This window comes from Mus caroli, unplaced genomic scaffold (genome assembly GCF_978045245.1).
Source record: "Mus caroli unplaced genomic scaffold, Mus_caroli_1 scaffold_20, whole genome shotgun sequence".
Classification (NCBI taxonomy): Eukaryota; Metazoa; Chordata; class Mammalia; order Rodentia; family Muridae; genus Mus; species Mus caroli.
This window is the reverse complement of record NW_028227275.1, coordinates 50,229,346-50,251,076: the sequence shown is the minus strand read 5'-3', so window position 1 is coordinate 50,251,076 and position 21,731 is coordinate 50,229,346. Positions and strand designations below refer to the sequence as shown.

The 21,731-nt window shown below is 39.0% G+C and overlaps 2 protein-coding genes across 5 annotated transcripts in view; one reads left to right on the top strand and one right to left on the bottom strand.

Annotated features, from left to right (window-relative positions):
* Positions 1–21,731, top strand: part of LOC110285981 (membrane-spanning 4-domains subfamily A member 4A-like) — a 181,634-nt gene that overhangs the window by 87,704 nt on the left and 72,199 nt on the right. The gene's annotated exons all lie outside the window — the stretch shown is intronic.
* Positions 137–16,346, bottom strand: Ms4a14 (membrane spanning 4-domains A14). Of its 3 annotated transcripts, none has more exons than XM_021151241.1 (6): positions 16,082–16,346; positions 14,185–14,313; positions 12,238–12,291; positions 8,512–8,661; positions 6,345–6,443; positions 137–3,288 (listed from the first exon to the last, which is right to left on the bottom strand). In XM_021151241.1, exons 1-6 carry the CDS (start codon positions 16,217–16,219, stop codon positions 370–372), a joined length of 3,489 nt encoding a protein of 1,162 aa, XP_021006900.1. In that variant the 5' UTR covers positions 16,220–16,346; the 3' UTR covers positions 137–369. The 3 variants fall into 3 exon arrangements, with proteins under 3 accessions (XP_021006900.1, XP_021006901.1, XP_021006903.1); XM_021151242.1 differs by having other exon boundaries at positions 8,512–8,658; XM_021151244.1 differs by having other exon boundaries at positions 14,185–14,210; positions 16,082–16,124.

Below are 21,731 nucleotides of genomic sequence, written 5' to 3'. Positions count from 1 at the left end.
CATAGCACACATATATTCAACACAAATGTGGGAAAAATCGTATTATAGGAGAATAGATCCATGAACAGTAAACTGTGAGATGAACTTATGATCACAAATTAAAAAAAAATTGATAACAAAAAAGTTTACAGTTTACATGAGATTTATTCCTTCAACCCCAGAAGGTTCTGATATAGTGTTAACATTTAGCTTGTTGTCATTTTGATTTAAAAAGGTACAGGTTCTTTGAAGGTCCTGCATGCCCTTCATCTGTGGTGTATGAATTAGACAGCAAGCATAGGCAAGAACACAGGTTATGGAAGAATCAACTGCTTTCTCCTCATCTGGTTCCATTATCTGGCATCTGTGGTTTTTGGTTAGATGTGCATGTTAGTCTGAATCTTCAGATTGCTGTTGATCTCTTTGATATGATGAGGAAGAAGTGGCATTTAGATCTTTGGATGAGCCTGAGCAAGGTGTATTGTTCTGCACCTCTTGCTCTGAAGCTATGTTGGATAAACAGGTTACATATGTGTATGGAACCAGGCTCTGACAAGAAACAGGATAATTATCTGGCCTCATGTCTTCTGACTGCTGGTCTGTTGGTTTCTGACATGTTTCTTCTGTATTTTCTGGTTCTCTTTCTCTTGATTGAACATCATCTTCATTCACATCTTCTATTAAAACACCAGATTCAGAGTCTTGGTGCCTACTACCTTGACACAGACCTACTTGAAATATATAGTTTTGCAATTGATGACCTGGGGTCTGCTGAACTATGGTGGTGTGGGGTTGGATTTGTTGGTATAGTGCCCTTTGCCTTAAGGATTCTCTCTCTAATAGCTCTTGGGATTCCCAGTCTAGGGAAGGCTTCACTTCAAACTGCCATTCTTGTGCTTTCCAATCTTTGTTTCTCCAACCTTGACTTATCCAGTCTTGGGATCTCTGGCTAATAGGCTGCCAGGATGGAGTTGACCAGAATGAACATGACTTTTCTGTGAATTGAAAGCTTTGGGTTTCCCAATTATCACACAACTGCCTTGGGGCTCTCTTTACTAGTACTTGTCCTCCCTGCCAATTTTGGAGCTGGGTGTTTGGGGCTTTCTGCTCTTTGGGTTGCTGATCTTCAACTGGTTGAACTTGAGCTTGCTCTTCTGGAGGTTGCTCTTTATCAGACTGCTGACCTTCATCCTCTCTGTCATTAGGATGTTCTTCTGGTAATAGATTCTCTATAGATTTTTGGTCTTTGATTTGCTCATCTTGGGATTGTTGTACTGGGACCTCCTCTTTGGCCTGCTGGTCATCAGCTTGCTGATCTTCAGCTTGCTGATGTGGCAATTGGTCTGTGGTTTGGGTATATGCATCTTGTTTTTCTGTGGTATTTTTCTTTGGGGATATCCAGGCTTTGATTTGCTGATCTATGGATTTCCGTCTTGAAGTTTTACTTTGCAAGTCCTCAGAATATCTCCTTGGTTTCTCACTTTTGACTTGCAGGTCCACAGAATATCTCTTGGGATGGACTTGCCCATGTTTGCCTGGCAAGGATAAGGAAAGTCTTCTTGTGGGTTTCTTGCCCTGATTAGACTTCCATTCTTGAGTCAGCTCCATGACTTCTGTTCGAATGTCCCTATAAAATACTTCTGGATATTGCTGGATTTGAACTTGAGTGTTTAGTACTTGAAGATCTGAGGATGCCATGTCTTGAGATACTGAATTTTGGGTTTGTGAACTTTGGGATATTTTGTCTTGAGATAGTATATCTTGATATTGTATATTCTGGGATGGAGTATTTTGGAATGGAGTATCTTGGAAGAAAATCTCTTGTGATGGAGTCTCTTTATATTGGGAATCTTGGGATGGTCTATTTTGAGTTACTAAATCTTGGAATGGAGTTTCTTGGTATGTAGTCTCTTGAGATGATCTGTCTTTAGTTAGTATATCTTGGAATGATAGCTCTTGGGGTGGAGTCTCTTGGGGTGCAGTCTCTTGAGATGGAGTCCCTTCAGATGGAGTCCCTTGTGGAGGAGTTCCTTCAGATGGAGTCTCTTGGGGTAGAGTTTCTTGAGATGGAGTCCCTTCAGATGGAGTCCCTTGGGATGGAGTACCTTGGGGTGGAGTTCCTTCAGATGGAGTCCCTTGGGATGGAGTCCCTTGGGGTGGAGTCCCTTGGGATGGAGTCCCTTGGGGTGGAGTCACTTCAGATGGAGACCCTTGGAGTGAAGTCCCTTGAGATGGAGTCCCTTGGGATGGAGTCCCTTGGGGTGGAGTCACTTGGGAAGGAGTCCCTTGAAATGGAGTCCCTTGGGATGGAGTCCCCTTGGGTGAAGTCCCTTGGGATGGAGTCCCTTTGGATAGAGTCCATTGAGATGGAGACTCTTGAGACAGAGTTCCTTGAGATGGAGTCTCCTGGAATGGTATTTCTTTTGTTAATATATATTGATAGGGAGTCCCTTGGGGTGATGTATCTTTAATTAGTAGATCTTGGTATGATAGATCTTTGTATGGAGTCCCTTGGGATGGAGTCTCTTGAGGTGGAGTCTCTTGATATAGTACATCTTGGTTTGGAGTCTCTTGGGATTGAATCTCTTGGAATGATATGTCTTGAGCTAGCATATCTTGGAATTGTATGTCTTGGGATGGGGTATATTGAGAAGGGGTGTCTTGGGATTGGTTGTCTTGAAATGGTATGTTTTCAGAAAGAAAATATTCAGATATCAGATCATAAGACTGTGAAATATGGAACGATGGCTGTTTAGATTGTAAGACTTGTGTTGACAGAGATGTCATTAATGATTGGGATGACAAATTGTCAGGTGAAAAATGGAGGGAATTTTGTGAAGATGGAGTTTTAAATCTTTTGACTGATGCATTTTCATAGTCAAGCAAATTGGATTGCATATCAGAAGTTTGATGTATAATAGATGATAGGTCCGCATCATTCAGGTGATCAGTTGTAGAGTCTTTCTGAGAAGGAGTATTTTCTGAAGGATGTGGTGTTAATGGGGGAGGTAGAGCATTCAGTTTGATTTCTTGCTCTGGGGAGAGTGGAGGAGTAGCCTCCTGTTCCTCTGGAACATACATAAAAGATGTACCTTTATCACTTTTCTGTTGGATAGTTTTGGGAGTTGAAGAATTTCTTGAGACTCTTAACTTGAAGAAAGCATAACCACCTAAGAAAACACTTTTTATGCTTGAAGCTGTATTATCCTTGGAAGATTTTTCTTGAAACTCAAATTGTAATGTATTGTTTTCTTCTGGGGCAGGATGTTCAGTATTTTGAGCACCTTCTGAAGGAAAGAAGAACACAGCCTATAATATTAAGGAGAAAAGAGAGTGTTAATTGGCCAGAATTGTCTTCATGTCTTTTTTTTTTTTTTGCTTAAACTGTATTTTCAGATTATCTTTCCTCTTTCGTGTACAAATTTAGGTAGAAGGGAGATGAAGAATAAAACAGCAAGAAGTGCTCCTATCTTTCCTGTCTATGTATAAGTATTAATTTATCTGAGTCACTATCCTTATAACTAAATAGTGAACAGAGGAATTAGATCAAAATTGCCTCAGAGGCCAGGCAGTGGTGGCGCATGCCTTTAATCCCAGCACTTGGGAGGCAGAGGCAGGCGGATTTCTGAGTTTGAGGCCAGCCTGGTCTGCAGAGTGAGTTCCAGGACAGCCAGGGCTACTGATTAGTCTAATACTTGATTTATTAATCATCTAGATGAACTGAATGTTAGTAAGGGTAAACATATTTTATCCTTAAAGTGCTGGCAATTATAATCAGGCAAACATACAAGTAGATAACGTTAAAATTATTAGCACAATACCTATTATTGAAATAGGTATGATATTCTGAGGAAGAAGTTAATTTACAGTATCATTTAAAAGAATGATATATTTAAGAAAAAATATCTACCCAAAGAGTTAAAAGACTATGCTAAATCCTCCAAAATATTGCTGGGAATATTTATAAAGGAGAACTAAACAAATGGAGATCTTACCCATGTTTATTTATAATAAGGCTTAAACTTGTTTAAAAAAATCAACAAAGTGTAAAAATATACAAATTCAATAATATCCATATCAAAATACAAATAACTTCTCTTGCAGTTAAGCAGAAAACAAATTTCAAATTATATGGAATATTAAGGGGTCTAGAATAAGCAAAATCATTTAAACAGAAGAATAATATTTAGAAAAATAATTAAACTTCAATAAAATGTGGGAAGATAGACAGGTAGATAGAATAGAGATCCCAGAAGCCAAATATAACACCTATAGCTCTTTGAGTTTCAAAAGTAATGCCAGTATCATTCTGTGTAAAAGCACAGTTTTTTTTTTTTTTTTTAACAACTGGCACTAGAAAAACTGCATAGCCACATGCAAAAAAATGGACTGAGCACTTAACCAGTATAGAAAACCATCAACTCACAGTGGATCAAACCAAAAAGCCAAAAATGTATACTTTGGTGGGCCCTTTTCCTCTGTAATTTTGCTATCCTGGAATGATGTTGCCCACATTCAGCACAGATTTTCCTTTTCCTTTCTAGAAACATCCTCATAGACAAACACAGAGGCCTTCTTTAGTCATTGAGACTCTTTGTAATCCAGTCAAGATGGCAGTCAGTATTAGCTGTCACAATTAGATTTGGTGATGATTTCATGGACAAGACAACAAAAGTGTGCTGGGGAGATGGCTCATTTTCTTCTGCACAAGCACAAGGACCTGAGTTCAGATGGCAGAAGCCATGTAAAATGCAAAGCATGAGAATCCATTCTTGTTACCCTAGCCTTGGATGCATGCAAATGAACTAGCCAGATCCATGAACTCCAGGTTCACTGAGAGACCCTGTCTCAAAAACCAATAAAAACTGTCCTAACTGAGGGAAGCTACACCATGTTGTCCTTGGGCACACACAATGTGCATGCATGCATATACACATACATATGCATGTGCACAGACCACACACACAATATCACACATATAATCAAACATGAAATAACAAAAGAAAGAAAAAGAATACATAAATCAGATTTGATAAAAATATGACTTGTACATTGAAGATACTATCTAGAATGTTAATAAAAATAATAATACTCTGAAGGGTCAGGGTGAGATTAAATATTTACAGACCATATATCTAATTAGAAATTGTATATATGAAAACACTACACTTCAAGAATAAAACAACAATAAATGAACAACCTAATTTAAAAATAGGCATGAGTCTATAAAAAAACTCTTGTTCAAAGAAGATCTATTCCTGCAAATAAGTGCATCACCATAAGGAAAATCCAAATTGACCTTTGCAGGGATGGTGGGAATGAACCATATCTTTATGATAGATAAATAGATGTGTATATTTTGTCAAAACTTACTGCATGGCATGCTTAGAATGGGTGCATTTGCTTGTTTAAAAGATAAAAGCAATCAAGGAAACAAACAAGCAAACACTCTGTCCAGCACACCCTAGACTGGTATTGTAAATAAGAAAGCAAGGTCAGGAGCTGCCCCATACCACTCAGAATCCTGGTGCTCTGTGATACTGAAGATATTAATTAACCTTTCTGTTAAGTCATAGTCTATTTTGATGCAAAAAAATAGAAGGGGGCATTGATACAGTAATAGTATAGTATTAATTAAGTTGTCATCTAGTGACTACAATAATATTTAACATTATAAACAATCAATAAAGGTATAAGGTATAAAATTTCCACTTTATTATGGGCTTTCTACAAAATCCTGTATTTCCCTTTTTATGTTTTTTTTTTCCTGGAAAATAAAGAATTATATATGAACAGAGATAACCGAGGACAGTATATACAACAAGAAAGGAAAGGAAGTTAATCTTAAAGAGTAGAGTGAGCATCAGTTTTAAGTTCAGCCCCCTCTGACCTTCCTAAATTTAGGAGTTTCAGTGTGGTATCTCAGCATATTGCTTCTGTACAATGTGGGGCAATGATCTCATTGTGGGTGCAGTAATACCAACTTCTGTGCTATTTGTACTCTTAGAAGTGGAAGGAGACAAGAAAATCAGGATGGCTAGATGCTTGTGGGATAGAAGGCCTGGAGTATTCAGTAGTGAACAGTAGGAGTGACCTTTTCTCAAAACAAGGGACAAGGTAGGAACCAACATCTGAGATTATCTTCTGATTTCCATCCTTACTCTGTGGCATGAGGATGCCTGCTCCCCATCCCCCACACCTACATACTTAAGCATGCATCTGCGTGCATCTATGCATCCTCTCTCTCTCTCTCTCTCTCTCTCTCTCTCTCTCTCTCTCTCTCTCTCTCTCTCTCTCTCTCTCTCACACACACACACACACACACACACACACACCCTCAGTTCTCATAAAAATTTTGGGCGCACCTCTCTTGGACTGGTCCAGCATCTGCTTCTTAAGGATACAATAGTCACAGAGATGCTGAACTCTACTATAGTGATGATTAATAAGACTGACAAAATTCCCTGTAAATAAGGAAGAGAAAGAAATCATATTTAGGACAAAAGTGACATCGCTTTAAAGACAGAAGCTGAGAACATTTGACGCCTTATCACTGAGTTTGTGAAAACTCATATTCATGTTGTTCTGTAGCTATTAAATATTGCATCATTTTCATGTCTTTTGATCAGGGAGCAGGTAACAAACTCCAATGCCCGTAGGGCTAAGATAGTTTCTAGAGTGAAAGAAGGGGCACAGTGGAGCGCAGTAGCATTCCTATAAGCATCTGCTGTTTAATTACAACGAATTGTTTCTGTTTGGGAATATAGTAACCCAATGTCTGCTTTTTCTTATCCAAGGAAGCTGGATAAGCACATTCTTTGAAGGGAAAGCTTCAGCTATGTACTCACCTATAGTAGTCAAATAGAACAACCCTTCAAGATGGATCTAGTACTCAGGTTGGCATTTTGTAGGCACTACTTTAAGGTAACATTTTTGAGAGGCAGGATGGTGCAGTATGGTATTCAAAGAGGCTTAAATACTAGATTTATACCAGCAAAGACTGTACAATTGGGCCCAAGGTCACCCCTATGCTGGGAAAGTAACTAAGGCTCTCTGAATCTCAGTTTCCTCTAAACACATGCAGAAGCTTAGATAACTAACTCTCTTGTTTCGAAGGCTGAAGTGTGTACACCCTGATGTGGGGAGTTCCCTGGCTTCTGCCTTCTAACAGGAGAGAATTGGTTCCAGTCCTTGTGAAATTTCCATCAAATGCACTTGGACAAAGGAGCATAGGACTTCATTCTTGTACAATTGTTTTCTGAATTTCCTTAAGAACTCAAGTCTAATTCTGAAATTTGCCTCAGCACACACAAGGAGGTCCTTTAGTTCATGTCAATGGGTGATTACAGGGATTAAATCATAGGAGATAATATCCCATGGTTCTACTTCCCTTTTGTCCTACTGGTTCACATTTTCAAATTCTAGGACTCAAGTACTCAAGATGTCACTATCAGAAAGAGAGGAAAGCTCAGACTTTGCTTTGGGATCAGAGGAAAGGCCTATTGGAATCTTTGGCACAATTGAAAATGATGTCAGGGCTGGCCTGATGACTCAGAATGTAGAAGCGTTTGCTACCAAGCCTGAAAATGTGAGTTTGAGCCCCAGGATTCACATTTTTGAGGAAAAGAACTAATTCCTGCTAGATTTTCTCTGATGTCTACATATAAGCTATGGCATTATGAACCACACACACCTTGAGTAAATTAGTATAAAAATAATAAATAGAATTATGTCATGTATTACTTGTATGATAAAATACTCTTCAAAATCTTAACTATAATTAGGGGCAAGAGAGATGACTCAGCAATTTTGAATAATGGCTCTCTCCAGAAGAACCTGGGTTCAATTCCCAGAACTCACATGGTGGCTCATAAACATCTGTAACTCTAGTCTCAGAGGATCCAATGTTATCTTATGGCCTCAGAGAACACTAGGCATGCATATTCAGGCAAAACACCCACATACATAAAAGTAGTAGGTAAGATAAAAATTTATGTATAATTGTATTTCCTAGTAAAGGAATATATCATTTAATCTATTTATTTAAAAATTATATAATTATATAAAATAGTTTTAAAATTATTGAAACAGCTCACTTAAATACTTAAATACTTTATTCCACTATATTTAGTTTCATGTCAACAGAACAATTTTTTGATCAACAAAAATATAAAATTGAATACAATCGATGTGGTAATAGTTATACTAGCTAAAGCTATTGGGTATTAGTAGTTTGGTAGGCATTATTTGAAGTAATTTTTAGCATAGCTCAGTGACACATAATATTAATATTTTAATTTTTTTACAGGAGGAAAACTGAGATGTAGAGACCCTGCAATGTTAGGCCAAGGTCACAAGCTTCCAGGAGCTAAAAGTAGGATTAAAATTCAAGAGACTATGTTTCCAGAACCATCTGTAATTCCATAATTCTATAATATATGAAGTCAGGATTAAAAATCAACTCATTATTGTGTCATGGACAGAGCTTGGCTAAGGTTACTGAAACTCCTCATCTGGAATCAGATCACTCACAAGAAGAAGTGTTTTGCCCACAACACATGGTCCTTCGGGGGAGGGTGTCTGGCAGACTCTGTGCTGCTGTGTAAAGCTGAGGAGGGTCAAAGCAATCCCAGCTAATGCAGTCAGTGAGCTGAGGACATTCATGGTCGTGACGCCTTGCTTCTGGAAAACAGATGACACGATAAAACATGATAAAGCAAGTAAAAACTAAAGGTAAGTATACCTTGTAGGAAAAACTTGGAACTCTTCTGCTTCTAGAGACCTCAAAAGGTCCATGTGATTGGAAGGCTTGACAAGTTCAGCTCTGACTGGTCACAGTCAGAAGGCAAAGTAAACTATAGAGTGGGGGAACAAGAACCTACAGTTAATGCTACTGAATATGTCCATCTCATCTCAGCAGCACACTATCTTTCATAACCTGGAAGAATCAACTGGTGTGTATCAACTTGGAAACCAGACTTGATTTTGAGTCTAGCTCTTATTAGACCTTGTACCAACTATTTAAGCTGTTTGAGTCTCAATTTCTACCTTTAAAAATGAGAATGATTTTAGTGCAGTATTTATTTATTAAATAGTGTATACTAAATATGTATCATCACCACATCAGGCCCGAGATATATAAAGACTCTTTGGGACTTGATAGCCCACCATTACATGGCTCACTTACCTTCCCCAGGAAGATCAAATGGTGATTAACAAAATCATTAATATGGTTAAAGATGGTAAAACTTGGACTAGGGGTTAAAGATGCCCTTTCTATAATCTCAATGCTTCAACATGGGAGGCAAAAAAAGTTGATTGCTCTACTTAATTCCTTTCAATTAAAAAAATATTTTTTTGAGAATTTCCTATGTGAATATTGTGTTTACAACATTTCCTTCCCTCTAACTTGTTCTGGGTTCCCCTCTCATTCCTCAAATTCATGGCCTCTTATGAATTAATGATTACTTTTTACATATATGTACATAAAGTTTATAAGCACTACCTACTGAATTAATTTACTATTGTTCATTTGTATGTTTGTTTAGTGCTAAACACCTGGACTGATTTTCCCTATTCAGTGGTCATTAATTGTTAGTTCTTTATATAGGGATGGGTCCTTATAGTGTTTTTCATTCATGTTGGCATGTCAGTTGATGTTATTTTTCATATCTTATTTAGGTAACCATATTGTTGAGATCATGGGTACAGATTTCCTGTCAAATGCAATCTTGCAGTACATGCCCTGGCTCTCTGGCTCTTAGTCTTTTTGCCCCATCTTCCATGATGTTCCCTGAACCTTCAGTGTACAGGTCATATTGTAGATGTATCAATTGATGTTGGATACCCTCTGTTTAATTTCTTTTATCTATTCTCAGTATGTTTGAAGGGAGAGATATGTGTGTATGAGCTTCTTACAAGAAAGATGAGTGTGTGTGTGTGTGTGTGTGTGTGTGTGATTATCTTATTTTCTTCATATTCATTTTTTCTTCTTAAAAAGTACTGTACTTTGTTGGTTGCATTATGTCTGCTGAAGTTGGAAATCAAGCTATCCATTTAGACAACCCATCTTTTCCGGAGCTGTGTGTAGCCTAGTGTGGCAAGACTGGGAAGTCCATTTATGACCGTTTATCCTATGCTGAGATCTTTACTGAAAACAAGTGGTTTTGGCAAAAAGAAAAAAAAATAGAAACAAAACAAAACAAAAACCAAGGAGCATGCAAATTTGTCAAGCTCTCTCCATATTAAGCCCTTTGGTCTTTCTAGTTCCAGTTTTGGCTTCTACAGGGAGCATTAACAAACTAAGTTCTTTGATGGATATGTTATCCTTCATGCAGATTGTGCAGATTGCACACCCATCCCTACTTTCACCTGGTCCTTATTACATGATGGTGATGTCAGGAAGACACTTGTTCCCCATGTTTTAGAGAGGCATTTGATTTAGAAACTAAGTGACTGAGCCACCCCATGCTTGGTGGAAAAGCTGTGGTGGAAACCAGGTCTACTGCAATCCATGAGTCATGCCAAATCTTCCACCTGTAAAGCTGTCCAGGAGGCATGGACAGATGACCATTGAGTATGTCTCAGTTTCAGCTCTAGAGAAGGCAATATAAGGACTGTCAGCATTGATCTCCAGAGGGACCTATGGGGACCTCACTAGGGTTTATAACAATCCCTAATGAAACTGACAGAGAGCATTAAAAAAAGATGCAGTAACTTTGAGAGGAAGGCCACAGCTCTCGACTTTTCAACAATGATTAGATGAGAATAGGAACATTTAAATATCACTGTGTCCTTTCGTACGTACTATCGTAATCTTCAAAGTAGCTCTGAGAGATAATTTCCCTTCAAGTTGACAGAGCAATGAGTGCCAGAAAGCTCTGACTCAGTCCTACAGTTGTGTGGCATTAGTGCCACATTTTGGCCTGGTCCTCAGGCAGTCCTCTGAGCTAAGCCTCTGTGGATGTTTGAGGTAGGAGTGGGGTAGACAGTGAGGGTTACTGATCTCTGGGATGGGTTTTGGTTGAGGTGGGGCTTCTCAACTTTGAGACTGTAGACATTTTGGTCAAATGATTTTTGCGTTGTAGGACATCTTGTGCTTCTTTAATTTTAAAGCACATTAAGAGGAAGCTAAAGTCAGGCAGCGGTGGTGGACGCCTTTAATCCCAGCACTTGGGAGGCAGAGGCAGGCAGATTTCTGAGTTCAAGGCCAGCCTGGTCTACAGAGTGAGTTCCAGGACAGCCAGAGCTACACAGAGAAGCCCTGTCTCGAAAAATGAAGACAATACAAAACAAAACAAAACAAAACAAAACAAAACAAAACAAAACAAAACAAAACAGGAAAAAAAAAAAAAGAGGAAGCTAAAGAGATGCTCAGTGGTTAACAGCACTGACTGCTCTTTCAGAGGACCCAGAGTCAGTTTCACACATTCGCTTACAAATATCTGTCATTTCAGTTCCAGGGGCTCTAACAACCCTCTTCTGTGTGCACAAGGCATACATATTGGATACATACATACACACAGGTAAAACACTCCTACATATCTAAAAGGAAAATGCATGCTTAGAAACAATCCTGTAGCTGCCAATAAAAATATCTTTGGACACTGTCAAGTGTGCCCTTCTCCCAGCCTTGAGTTGGCTAAATAAACCTCTCACTGGAGCCAGGCGTCTGGTCTCACTACATTTCTGTCTTCCTGCCAGAGACCTGAGACCTGAGATCTGAGACCTGAGACCTGAGAACTGCCTGCTGGCTGAGTTGCTGAAGAGCTTACTTTGCAACTCAATCCAGCTGAAGCAAAGGGATTTTTTTTTTTTTTTTGGTTTTGCCTATATAAAAGCAGAGCTGAAAAATTCAAGTTCGAGCCTTGATCAGAGAAACTATCTTGGCTCATTATTTCTCTCGTCCACCCATTCTATTCTATCCCCTGCTTTTTTTCAGGTAAACCCGGTTCTCCATGGCCGCTGGACTGGTACAGTGAAGTATTTCCTTGGGTAAAGAGAAGGAGCAGAAAATCTACTCCCAATTAAAAATCATTTAATTATAGTGATGCAGGATGGTTCCCAATGAGTAGCTTTTATTTTGCTTGACCAGGGAAGTAGGATCAAGGAAAAAAATGCAGGGATAAATCATTAAAGGTTGGGTTTCAACTAGAAAATTGATACTTAAAGAACTTTCAGAGAACATTAAACCTTAAGGCCAAAGATGCAGAAAGCAAATAGATTTTAAACAAGGTAGAAATCATCAAAGTGACTTACCAGAATTCGCCTTGGTTTATCATGGGACATTGTGACAAGTCCTGTCAGAAAAAACTGTTCAGAAGACAAGAGGTAATAGTTAACAGGTGCTACATTTAACTTGTCTACAACACAATCGTCTTTTGGTTTTCAAACTGCTTTGTAACAACCCCCAACTCCACCCACAAGAGCATCTTAGTCTTTCAAGCCTGAGCGTTGGGGAAAAAGGACCCTGTTTTTAATTCTACCTGTTGGAGTTGGTATTGGTACCTGGAGACATTTGGGTCTTAGAACTTAAAGTCCTTATGCTTCAGTACAGAGAATAGGAAGTTACTGTTGGTTATCTTCCCCTGCTTCACCTGGCCTATTTACCTCCAAATCACCCTCAAAGCTTTTCTTCTCTTGGGGCCTCACAGTATCACCATCACAGTAATTGCAACTTCTTCCCAATTGATTTTCTCAGGATGGCTGTCATCCTTGAATTAGTTCTGCACTCAAAACCCCACAATATACTCTAATAAGAACACATCTTTCAACAAAAGTAGTTTTCCTTAAAAATCAACAATAGATAACCTTTGCTTTTATATTGAAGTTACACAAATACATGGTCACTGTTACCCTCTTCACAGTAGCTAGGAAATAGAAGCAGCTTAGATGCCCATCAGATAATTAACAGACAGTAAATGAGTGGTTCCATTTTATGCATAATGATGCACTTTCCCACTTTCCTTCTGTAGTTCTTTCCCACAACACACCCTTAGCTTGTGCTTTCTGTCATGGCCAGGGGATGTATATATTCCTTCTACCTCAATTAATGAGAACCCGGGTATGAAGCACTTCTCTGCCCCTGGCACCAGGCTGCTCCTCCACCAACCCTCATACAGTTCCTTGAAGCACTTAGCATGATTGTCAAAACATCTGTCACATTTCTCAGAAAGGGTTTTGCTTAACAGTACTTACAGACCTGGGACATTACCAAGGAGATATAGTTATGCATTTAATGCATGTCTTCCCCATGGAGAGTGGATTTTCAAAAGTCAGTAAATACAACCTTATTAAAATTCACACCTGTGGATCTCACAAATCAAACAGTTGGAGAGTGAAGAGGTAAGGACTGGGTTCATTTGGTTCTTTTCAGTAAAGTGAGTGTAGTTGAGATATCAATATCATATTAATTTATTGGAAAAGTGAAAAATGTTACCAGTTGTTTTTGAAGTTCAAACTATAGAAAAGCAATGGGCTGCGTATCAAACACATTACTGGCTTTCAAAGAGACGGTGGCCTCATTAGTTCCTTATTTCAGTTGTTTATGGATTGATTGATGTGCATTCATTCACACTTCTCATATCTCAAGCATGATTCTAATTTCTGAGAATATAAAAGCAAGTAAGACAGACCCATTCTCTTCCTCTTGTACATTTTGATTTGAGATGTTCTAATGAGTTTACCCTTAAACGTTCAGCATGGGATTAGTGTGTAGGGTTGTATAGGGAACTAGCATTGTACTAAGAACAGTTTGATAGCTCTGTGATCACCCACGAGTTACAGTCCTAAAAACCCTCTGGGGCTAAGAAGGATACACTGAGCTACAGTGATCCTAAAGTTTTCTTTCTCACTGAGTCTTATTCTGTGAGTGCTTCCTGCATGAGTTCCAGTTACCTGTGTTCAAACTCATTCATTTGCACAGGATAAAGTAGGCTATACATCCATTTCATCTCCCAGATCAGTACTGCAGATGTACTATGCCTGTGAGCTTTGGAAAACTGCTCTATGCCTAGGGACAGTTGTTACTATAAGGGTGGTAGAAAGTGGCTAGAGGAATAATATGGGATACGTTCTTTTGTCATGGAGTGGACTCACTGGTATCCTGGAAGGAACATATTTGTAAGATTTATTGTCATAGAGGTAAATCTAATTATATCAGTCTTTATAGCAATGTCTGACAAGTTCTTAGCAGATGGTACTTACAATAACTGCTCCCCAGAATGGATATCCTGTGAGGATCACGAGAGGAAATTTTTTGGATGAAAAGGTGAAATTAAGTGCTAATATAATTCCAAAGCCTACAATGACTAGAGAAAGAAGAATCTGGATGGCCTGGAAAGAGAAAATGAACATGAGGTGACCAGAGCCCAGGACTGTGGGCTGCCCCAGACACACCTCTGGCTGCATACTACCCTAATCCAAACATGACCCATGTCTCCACCACCCTTGAGTCTCTCCCAATTTTAATCCCCACTCTCTTCTTTTACTATTTCCCAGAATCACCAGTATATCTTGCAGCATATGTATTTGAATTCATGTGTGATTAAACCTAGTTTTGTAAGTGATTGTAAATTTCTTGAGGACAGGCCCCACAAATGATTCTCCTACACCCCTTCCTCTTCTGTCTCACTGACATCTTATAATTAGCCTCCATATTTTCAATGTTAAGTGCTGTCATTCCTTGGTTTCCATGAGAAAATGGGTGGGAGGCTTGGTTCCAAGACTAAATTCAGGGAAGTTTAAGTCTCTTTTATTCAAAATGTCATTGTATTTGTAGATATTCTATACATAGTCTCTTCCTCATACACTTTCTGTTGTTTAGACAGGGTCATCTCCTGTATTCAAAGCTGTCCTCAAACTCACTATGTGGTACAGGATGACGGTGATCACCTGACTCTCCTGCATCCACCTCCCAAAGCTGGAATGGCAGGCCTTTGGCACCATACTGTACTTCTCCTGTGTACTTCAGTCTTTTAGGATGGTAGTGTGTAATGTGCCATATACACGAGCATCAGAAACTTTTAAGCATCATCTGCCTAGCAGTGAGTGCAATACTTAAGAGAATGTAAAGGCAGGAAGTAGTTGTTTATTGTACTGTCTGTGGAATGGGTACAAGAAAACTAACTGTGAATGTTCAGTACAGGCAAGGTTTAAAAAAAAACAACTCTTTTTCACTCCATGTTGATTAAGCCTGTGGTTATGCATCCTTTAGACCTAGACCCCACGGATGGAGTTTGACCTCACTTTCATTGGCTTCTTAATTCTGCATGAGGTATTGCTACATCCTGGGGGTCACTTCCTCAAGAAGGTATTTAGAAAAATTATATAGTTTCCTGCTTCCCTGTGCTAGACATCAAAGGTCAGGACAAGCTCTCCCAACCCACAACGAAACATCCCTAGGACCTCCTTGGAGTTAGATGAGTTATTAGATCAGCCACTCTTGAGAGTTACTTAATCCATCACCTCGGAAGCATTTCTGCCTTGACAGCTGAGAGCTAACGTATCTGCCCAAGACACATTGTGCATTGTACTTCTAAAGAGATCTTTTGTTTCTCTTTCTTTTAATCAAAATCCAGGGAAGTGGCACATCGTGACTCTTCTCATTGGATACGATTTGCTTGCACAAGAAATTGACTTCGATGTGCTGCTTTTATGTTTTATGAAAATTTTGTATATGTATTCAATGTATTTATCACATTTACCCTGTTACCCTCTCTTACCCCCTCCCACCCATGCTGACTCTTTCTTCTTTCCAACTCCTCTTTCATTTTCAAGTCCTTGTGGCAACTCACTGACTTTAATTAGAGGTGCTTTTTTCATGGATTTATTGGAGCATGGGCAAAACTTACCAGTAGCTACACTATTGAAGAAAATTACTGATCCACCCCCCACCCCAGTAGCCACTAGTTGTGAAGAGCTGCTCCAGGAAGGTGGAGATTGGTGAACTTCCTTCACTGTAGGAAGCATATATTGCAGAAGAAAGGCCAGGGAGACTAACTCATTCTCTGAATGTTATTTCACAAAGCCACCTCTGTAGACAAACATGGAGATATAACACCTTCTCTCCCCTCTGGATGACCCATGATAAGGCAGAACTCACCCCTAAAAGTTTTGGCTCCCCCTTAAGGAAATCCAGCAGAGAACTGTGAGGTCGATATGGATAGGCAGTCAAGACAGTTTCATCTGGGTCTATAGTGATGACATGGTTCCTTCTCTTCTCCTCAGATGGTGACTCCATGATTCAGTGGAAGAGCTTTGTTAGGAGAGGAGCGAAAGGATATTATAGCAATAATCATGATGTATTTCTTCCCTAGGGCCCCATTGAGTCCTCTGCTATGAGCCCTTAGCAGTTACATAGTATTAGAACCACAGAATCCCAGTCATTGAGTCATAGAATATGAGAATTCTAGAGTGTGCCAGCCCTCTTGATTCTTACAGAGGAAACCTGGAAAGCTTATTCTATTATCTGATTGCTTGAAAAGTATATAGTAAATACAAAATTAGATAGATGGCACACACAAAAGGACTGCCTGTGTCTGTATTTATATATATGCATACCTATACATATAAACACATATACACATACATGCATGCACACACATATATTTCACAATTATTCTCTGTTACTCTACCAGACAACTAATTATAGCTACATATGCTTTAGAATTTTGTTTTTCATGCTAATTGTTTATACTCATGTGTTTGTTGTGATTTCAACTGCCAAATCACCAAGGTAAACAATTTAATAAGGCCAAACATAATATATGCAAGTATCATCTGAAATATTTCCTGGACTGCAGCAATCACAAATACTAGGGTTTCTTAACTTTTGCATGTTGGTGTTTGGACTTACTACTTCTCTTGAAACTTTCATGAACTTGCTTATGAAACATAAAGGAGCTAAACCTTTGGCATATCTGGTATGTCCGAGGTCCTATACATGGTGCTTGGTTTGTTTCAATATGTATTGCAGTGGCACATTTGACAATATTCAGTGCTCAAACTGAGGAATAGAAGGGCCAAACTGCCAAAGGATAAATATCAAGAGATAGGTGAAGGAGCCAGTCCTTCTGTCTTCAAAATCTGTTTTTACTGTTCAATCATAGTTCCTTGTTTTGCAAATGGAGTTATCTTGTTTAAAAAAGATGTATTGTTTAACAATATGCCTTATAGTATAAAAATAAATAGCTAATTGTGACTATGTTTTCCAGCCTTTTAAGGATATAACAAACACAAACAAAAAAACATTCAAGGAAATAAATGATCCAATTATAAATGGGCAAGAGAACTAAACAGAGTTATAGAGAAATAAAAGTAGCTAAGAAATAGCTCAAAAAGTGTTCATTATTCTTAGCAATTAGGGAAATGAAAATTAAAACAACCTTGAGATTTTATCTTAACTCCAATCAGAATGACAAAGATCAAAAACATTGACAACAGATGCTGGTGAGGCTGTGGGGAAAGGGAAATCTTCATACACTGTTGGAAATGCAAATTAGCACAACCATTCTGGAAATCAGTATGGAGAATCCTCAAGGAACTAAAAATAAACTTACCCAATGGCCCAGCTATGCCACTGCTTGGCATATGCTCAAAGGAGTTGACATCCTATCCAAAGATACTTCTCAGCCATCTCCATTGCCATCCTATTCACAATAGCCTAGAAATGGAAACAACCCAAATGCACTTCAGCAGAAATAGATAATGAAAGTATGGTACATATACAAGATAGAATGCTGTTCAACTTTAAAGAAAAGTGAAATCATGAATTATGTGGACAAATAGATGGACCTAGAAAAGATTATATTGAGCAAAGGAACTCAGGCCAGAAAGACTAATTGCCACATGTTCTATCTCATCTGTGGTTCTTAGCTTCAACTAGATGTGAGTATACAATACGGAGTAACTGTAACCTTGACATGGAAATAATAGGATACAGGTAATATGAAGCAAGAAATGGAAAAATGAAGTTTGGAAGTTGGAAGGGTGACTAATACAGAAGGCGAAGGGATGGGGACAGATAACACAAGTTTGTTTGATAAAGTCTCAAGGAATCTTACTATTTTATATTTATCCAAATTATACATAATACATATAAGGTATGGATTTTTCATCTATCTATCTATCTATCTATCTATCTATCTATCTACCTACCTACCTACCTACCTACCTATCCATCCACCCACCCATCTATCATTTCTCATCTATAATCTTAAAGGAAGTTATGCCACTAGTGCTGATAAAGCTCACTACAAAAACCATAGACTAAGAAAATTTCCAGTACCAGGCATGAGACCTCTTCTTTAGAATGGTTGGTCAGAGAAATCCAAGTGATTTCCTAAACAATATAGACTATAGCTGTTGTTGTCCTTGGTTGCTTCTCAGAGGTTGAAAGTCTTTTTTGCTGAACACAACACACACTTAGGAATCAGGTGTAACCTGAAAGCCTCTTCCTGTGATCTAGCTTACATGGTAGCAGAGAATACTGTGCAAGCTGCCAAAGAAGGGAAGCAATCAATAGTCATACTCAGTTGTTTCACCTGTGACCCACAACAATGACTGTCATGGCAAGATATTATTAAAGATACATTAGAGGTACTTAATACCTTGTCTGCAACCAAGAACCATCAACTTTGACTTAAGGCCCACTCAATAGGAAAGAAACCATTCCTGGTACCAGAAACTTAGCCAACTACCCAGGGCTAGTGAGGTCAGGTACTACATCCACTCCAGTAGTGACACTCATGACAGGCCTAAAAACCTGGACACAGTCCTGAGGCGAAAAGTTCACGGAAACGTAGTCTCCTGGAACCTTGGCATTCCCATATGCAAGAATTTACTATGGCCTAGGGAAAAGGAGGGTTGTGGTTTTAGGAGGAACTGTAGTATTTTTCATGAAAGGGTTAGCAGAATGGAATTCCCCTGGTGCACGCTTTTCACTGGCCCAGAGGAATAGCATAATCAGGTATTTACTAAAGGACCCCTGGTGGTGGGTTTAACAATAACTAGCATTGCATCAGAGCATTCACCTGGCTCCTGTGTTTAGCTGATCTTAATTAAGTGTTGGTCCTATCTCAGTTGTAAACACAGCCTGGCTCCCGCCATCTTTTTAAAAAATTATTATTATTATCTATTATTATTATTTTGGTTTTTCTAGACAGGGTTTCTCTGTATAGCCCTGGCTGTCCTGGAACTCACTCTGTAGACCAGGCTGGCCTCGAACTCAGAAATCTGCCTGCCTCTGCCTCCCAAGTCCTGGGATTAAAGGCGTGCACCACCACCACCGGGCTCCCATCATCTTTTTATGTATGCATTTTCTTTGCTTTGTGTAAAGAACCAATGTACCTTGGCAGATGTATTCACCTAGCTTTATTGTTTTAATTCTGTATTATAAGACTGGTGGTCGTTTTGAGAAATTACATTCAGATACACACTCTGTGTCCGTATTTGTTTGTCATTCACGCCAACTCCTTGCTCGCCTGTAACCGGAACCCCGAGTTTTGAGGTCCGTCTGCAGCAGCTGGCACCTAGAACTGGAACTCCAGGACAGGTAAGACTTTTCTCTCTTTTTTTCTTTGTCTTTGTCTTTTTTCCTTTCCTTTTCCTTTTCCTTTTCCTTTTCCTTTTCCTTTTCCTTTTCCTTTTCCTTTTCCTTTTTCTTTTTCTCCTCCTCCTCCTCCTCCTCTTCCTCCTCCTCCTCCTCCTTCTCCTTCTCTTTCTCCTTCTCCTTTTCCTTTTTTTCCCCCTTTTCTTCTTTATTTCTCAAGAAAGGATAGGATCTCGTCAGGGCGCTGCAGGCCCACTGAAAGAATCATCAGTTTGAGGAGGACGAGTAAGTTTTACCATGGGGCAGTCTGACATTAAAGCATGTTTAGACGTCTCACCAGCTGTAGTGCAAAAGGCCTATGCTGTAGCAATGAAGGGACAGAAACTCAGCACCGATTTTAAGAACACCTGTGAGAATGAAAAGTGTTCTCAGGGGAATGAAGCTACATGTTTCAGTTGTGGGAAACCGCGACACCTGAGGAAGGATTGTAAAAATCCCTTGGGAAACAAGACGGGCCTTCCTCCAGGTCCCTGCCCATGCTGTGGTGGAGAGAACCTTGGAGGAATGAATGTAAATCAAAGTCCCATAAAGATGGGACTCTGCTCACCAAAGAAGCAGGTAAGACGAAAAAACTGGATAAGAGGCAGCCTCTTAGCCCCATTTTGGAACTGTGGGTCTCATAGGACGAAGCCCCAGTTATCAGAAAAACTTCGAGTTGTAGATTCTGATACTTTAGGTAAAATTAAAAGTTATGGTTAAAGCATTAAAAGAGATCTCATAAAAGTCAAAGAATAGCTCAATTCTTACTGTTACCTTATTTACAACTCTCCAATCCTACATTGTGCCAAAAATTTGTAGATAAGGCTTTATTGGAAGCTAGGAAATCATTTGTCAAACATATATAATTCATTTTGTGGATGGTGTTTTTGTTGGTTGCAGAAAGTGGAGAGCGTTTTTTCGGATGGCTGTAAAATGTTCGACTAAGTGTGAACTAATGGTGGCTTCAAAAAAGATTCAGCATGGTAGACCTTTGGGTTATTTGGAGCATTTAGTGTATAGAGATTGTGTGTTTCCTTGGTGAGTTGCCCGTAGATTAAATAAATTGGAAGCTTTGGATGCGTGCCAGAAGCTGTTAGGGAAGTTTGGGTTTAAATCCTGGTTTGGCAAGCTGCCTCTTGCAAGCAGGAAAAGAAAGGAAAAGAAAGGAAAGGAAAAAAGAAAGTAGAATTTGGAGTTCTCCCAGGGACAGAGGGAACTCGGGAGATGTGCTGTTAATTGGCCCCTGCAGGAGATATCCTTAGTTTTGGTTACATCAAGTTTTCTACCCTCTTTGTATTGTCTGTGTTTGGTGCACCAATCTGTCCACGTGTCAATTCATGTATGTTTTTGTTTTGTTGTCTGAATGAATGACTGTTCTGTTTCATGTTGAAAAAAAAAAGGAAAAAGAATGGTTAAAACTTTATCTGCTGATTCAATCTCAGTTTGCACAGTGGAGGCTGAACAGCAGGAGAGCCCCTGCTGAAAAACTGTTTTAAAAAAAAGAGTCTACACTTCTAAGTTCTAAGGCAAATAAGCCGATAGTTGTTTTTTTCCTAGAAAATTCTCAACAATTGTGATTATTTGGTTTAGCAAATGATAAAGTGTTTTTTTTTATCTTGAAATATAGCTAGAAAAAGTAAAATTCTTTGATTGGTATAAATTTATAAGATTCGTGTAGCCACTTTATTTGGTTTTGACTGGTCTTAAAGGTATAAATATGCTCTTCATGTCTTAGTCATAGAGTACTAGCTTATAAGTTATTGGGTTTGATTAAAAAGGTGTAACATTAGTAACAAGAAAATTAGCTTAAAAGTGGTAACTCAGGGCTAGAGTAATTTTTTTAAAACAACAGCACATGGCATGAACCAGACCTTAGAATACAACTACTACCCTCACTTTGCTAGAAGAGCAAAATTACTAACTGCATTCTAAATCTTACTCACAGATAAGTGTATCTGTCACCTCTCATCAAAAGCTTCTCTTTACAGCAAGTAGAGACCATCACTGTAAACCACAACTGGAATACCAGGATTCCTGCTTGTAACATTCATAGAAATGGCTTCATCAAGAAGATCTGGAGAGCCGGGCGTTGGTGGTGTACGCATTTAATCCCAGCACTCGGGAGGCAGAGGCAGGCAGATTTCTGAGTTCCAGGTCAGTCTGG

What these genes read in the sequence shown, in the direction of transcription:
- Ms4a14 (XM_021151241.1), bottom strand. Translation starts at nt 16,219, where the DNA reads ATGGAGTCACCATCTGAGGAGAAGAGAAGGAACCATGTCATCACTATA. An exon ending in GGGAGCCAAAACTTTTAGGG is followed by an intron (nt 14,314 to 16,081) that starts GTGAGTTCTGCC and finishes TTCTCTTTCCAG; the next exon opens with GCCATCCAGATTCTTCTTTC. An exon ending in ATAAACCAAGGCGAATTCTG is followed by an intron (nt 8,662 to 12,237) that starts GTAAGTCACTTT and finishes TCTGTTTTCCAG; the next exon opens with AAGCAAGGCGTCACGACCAT.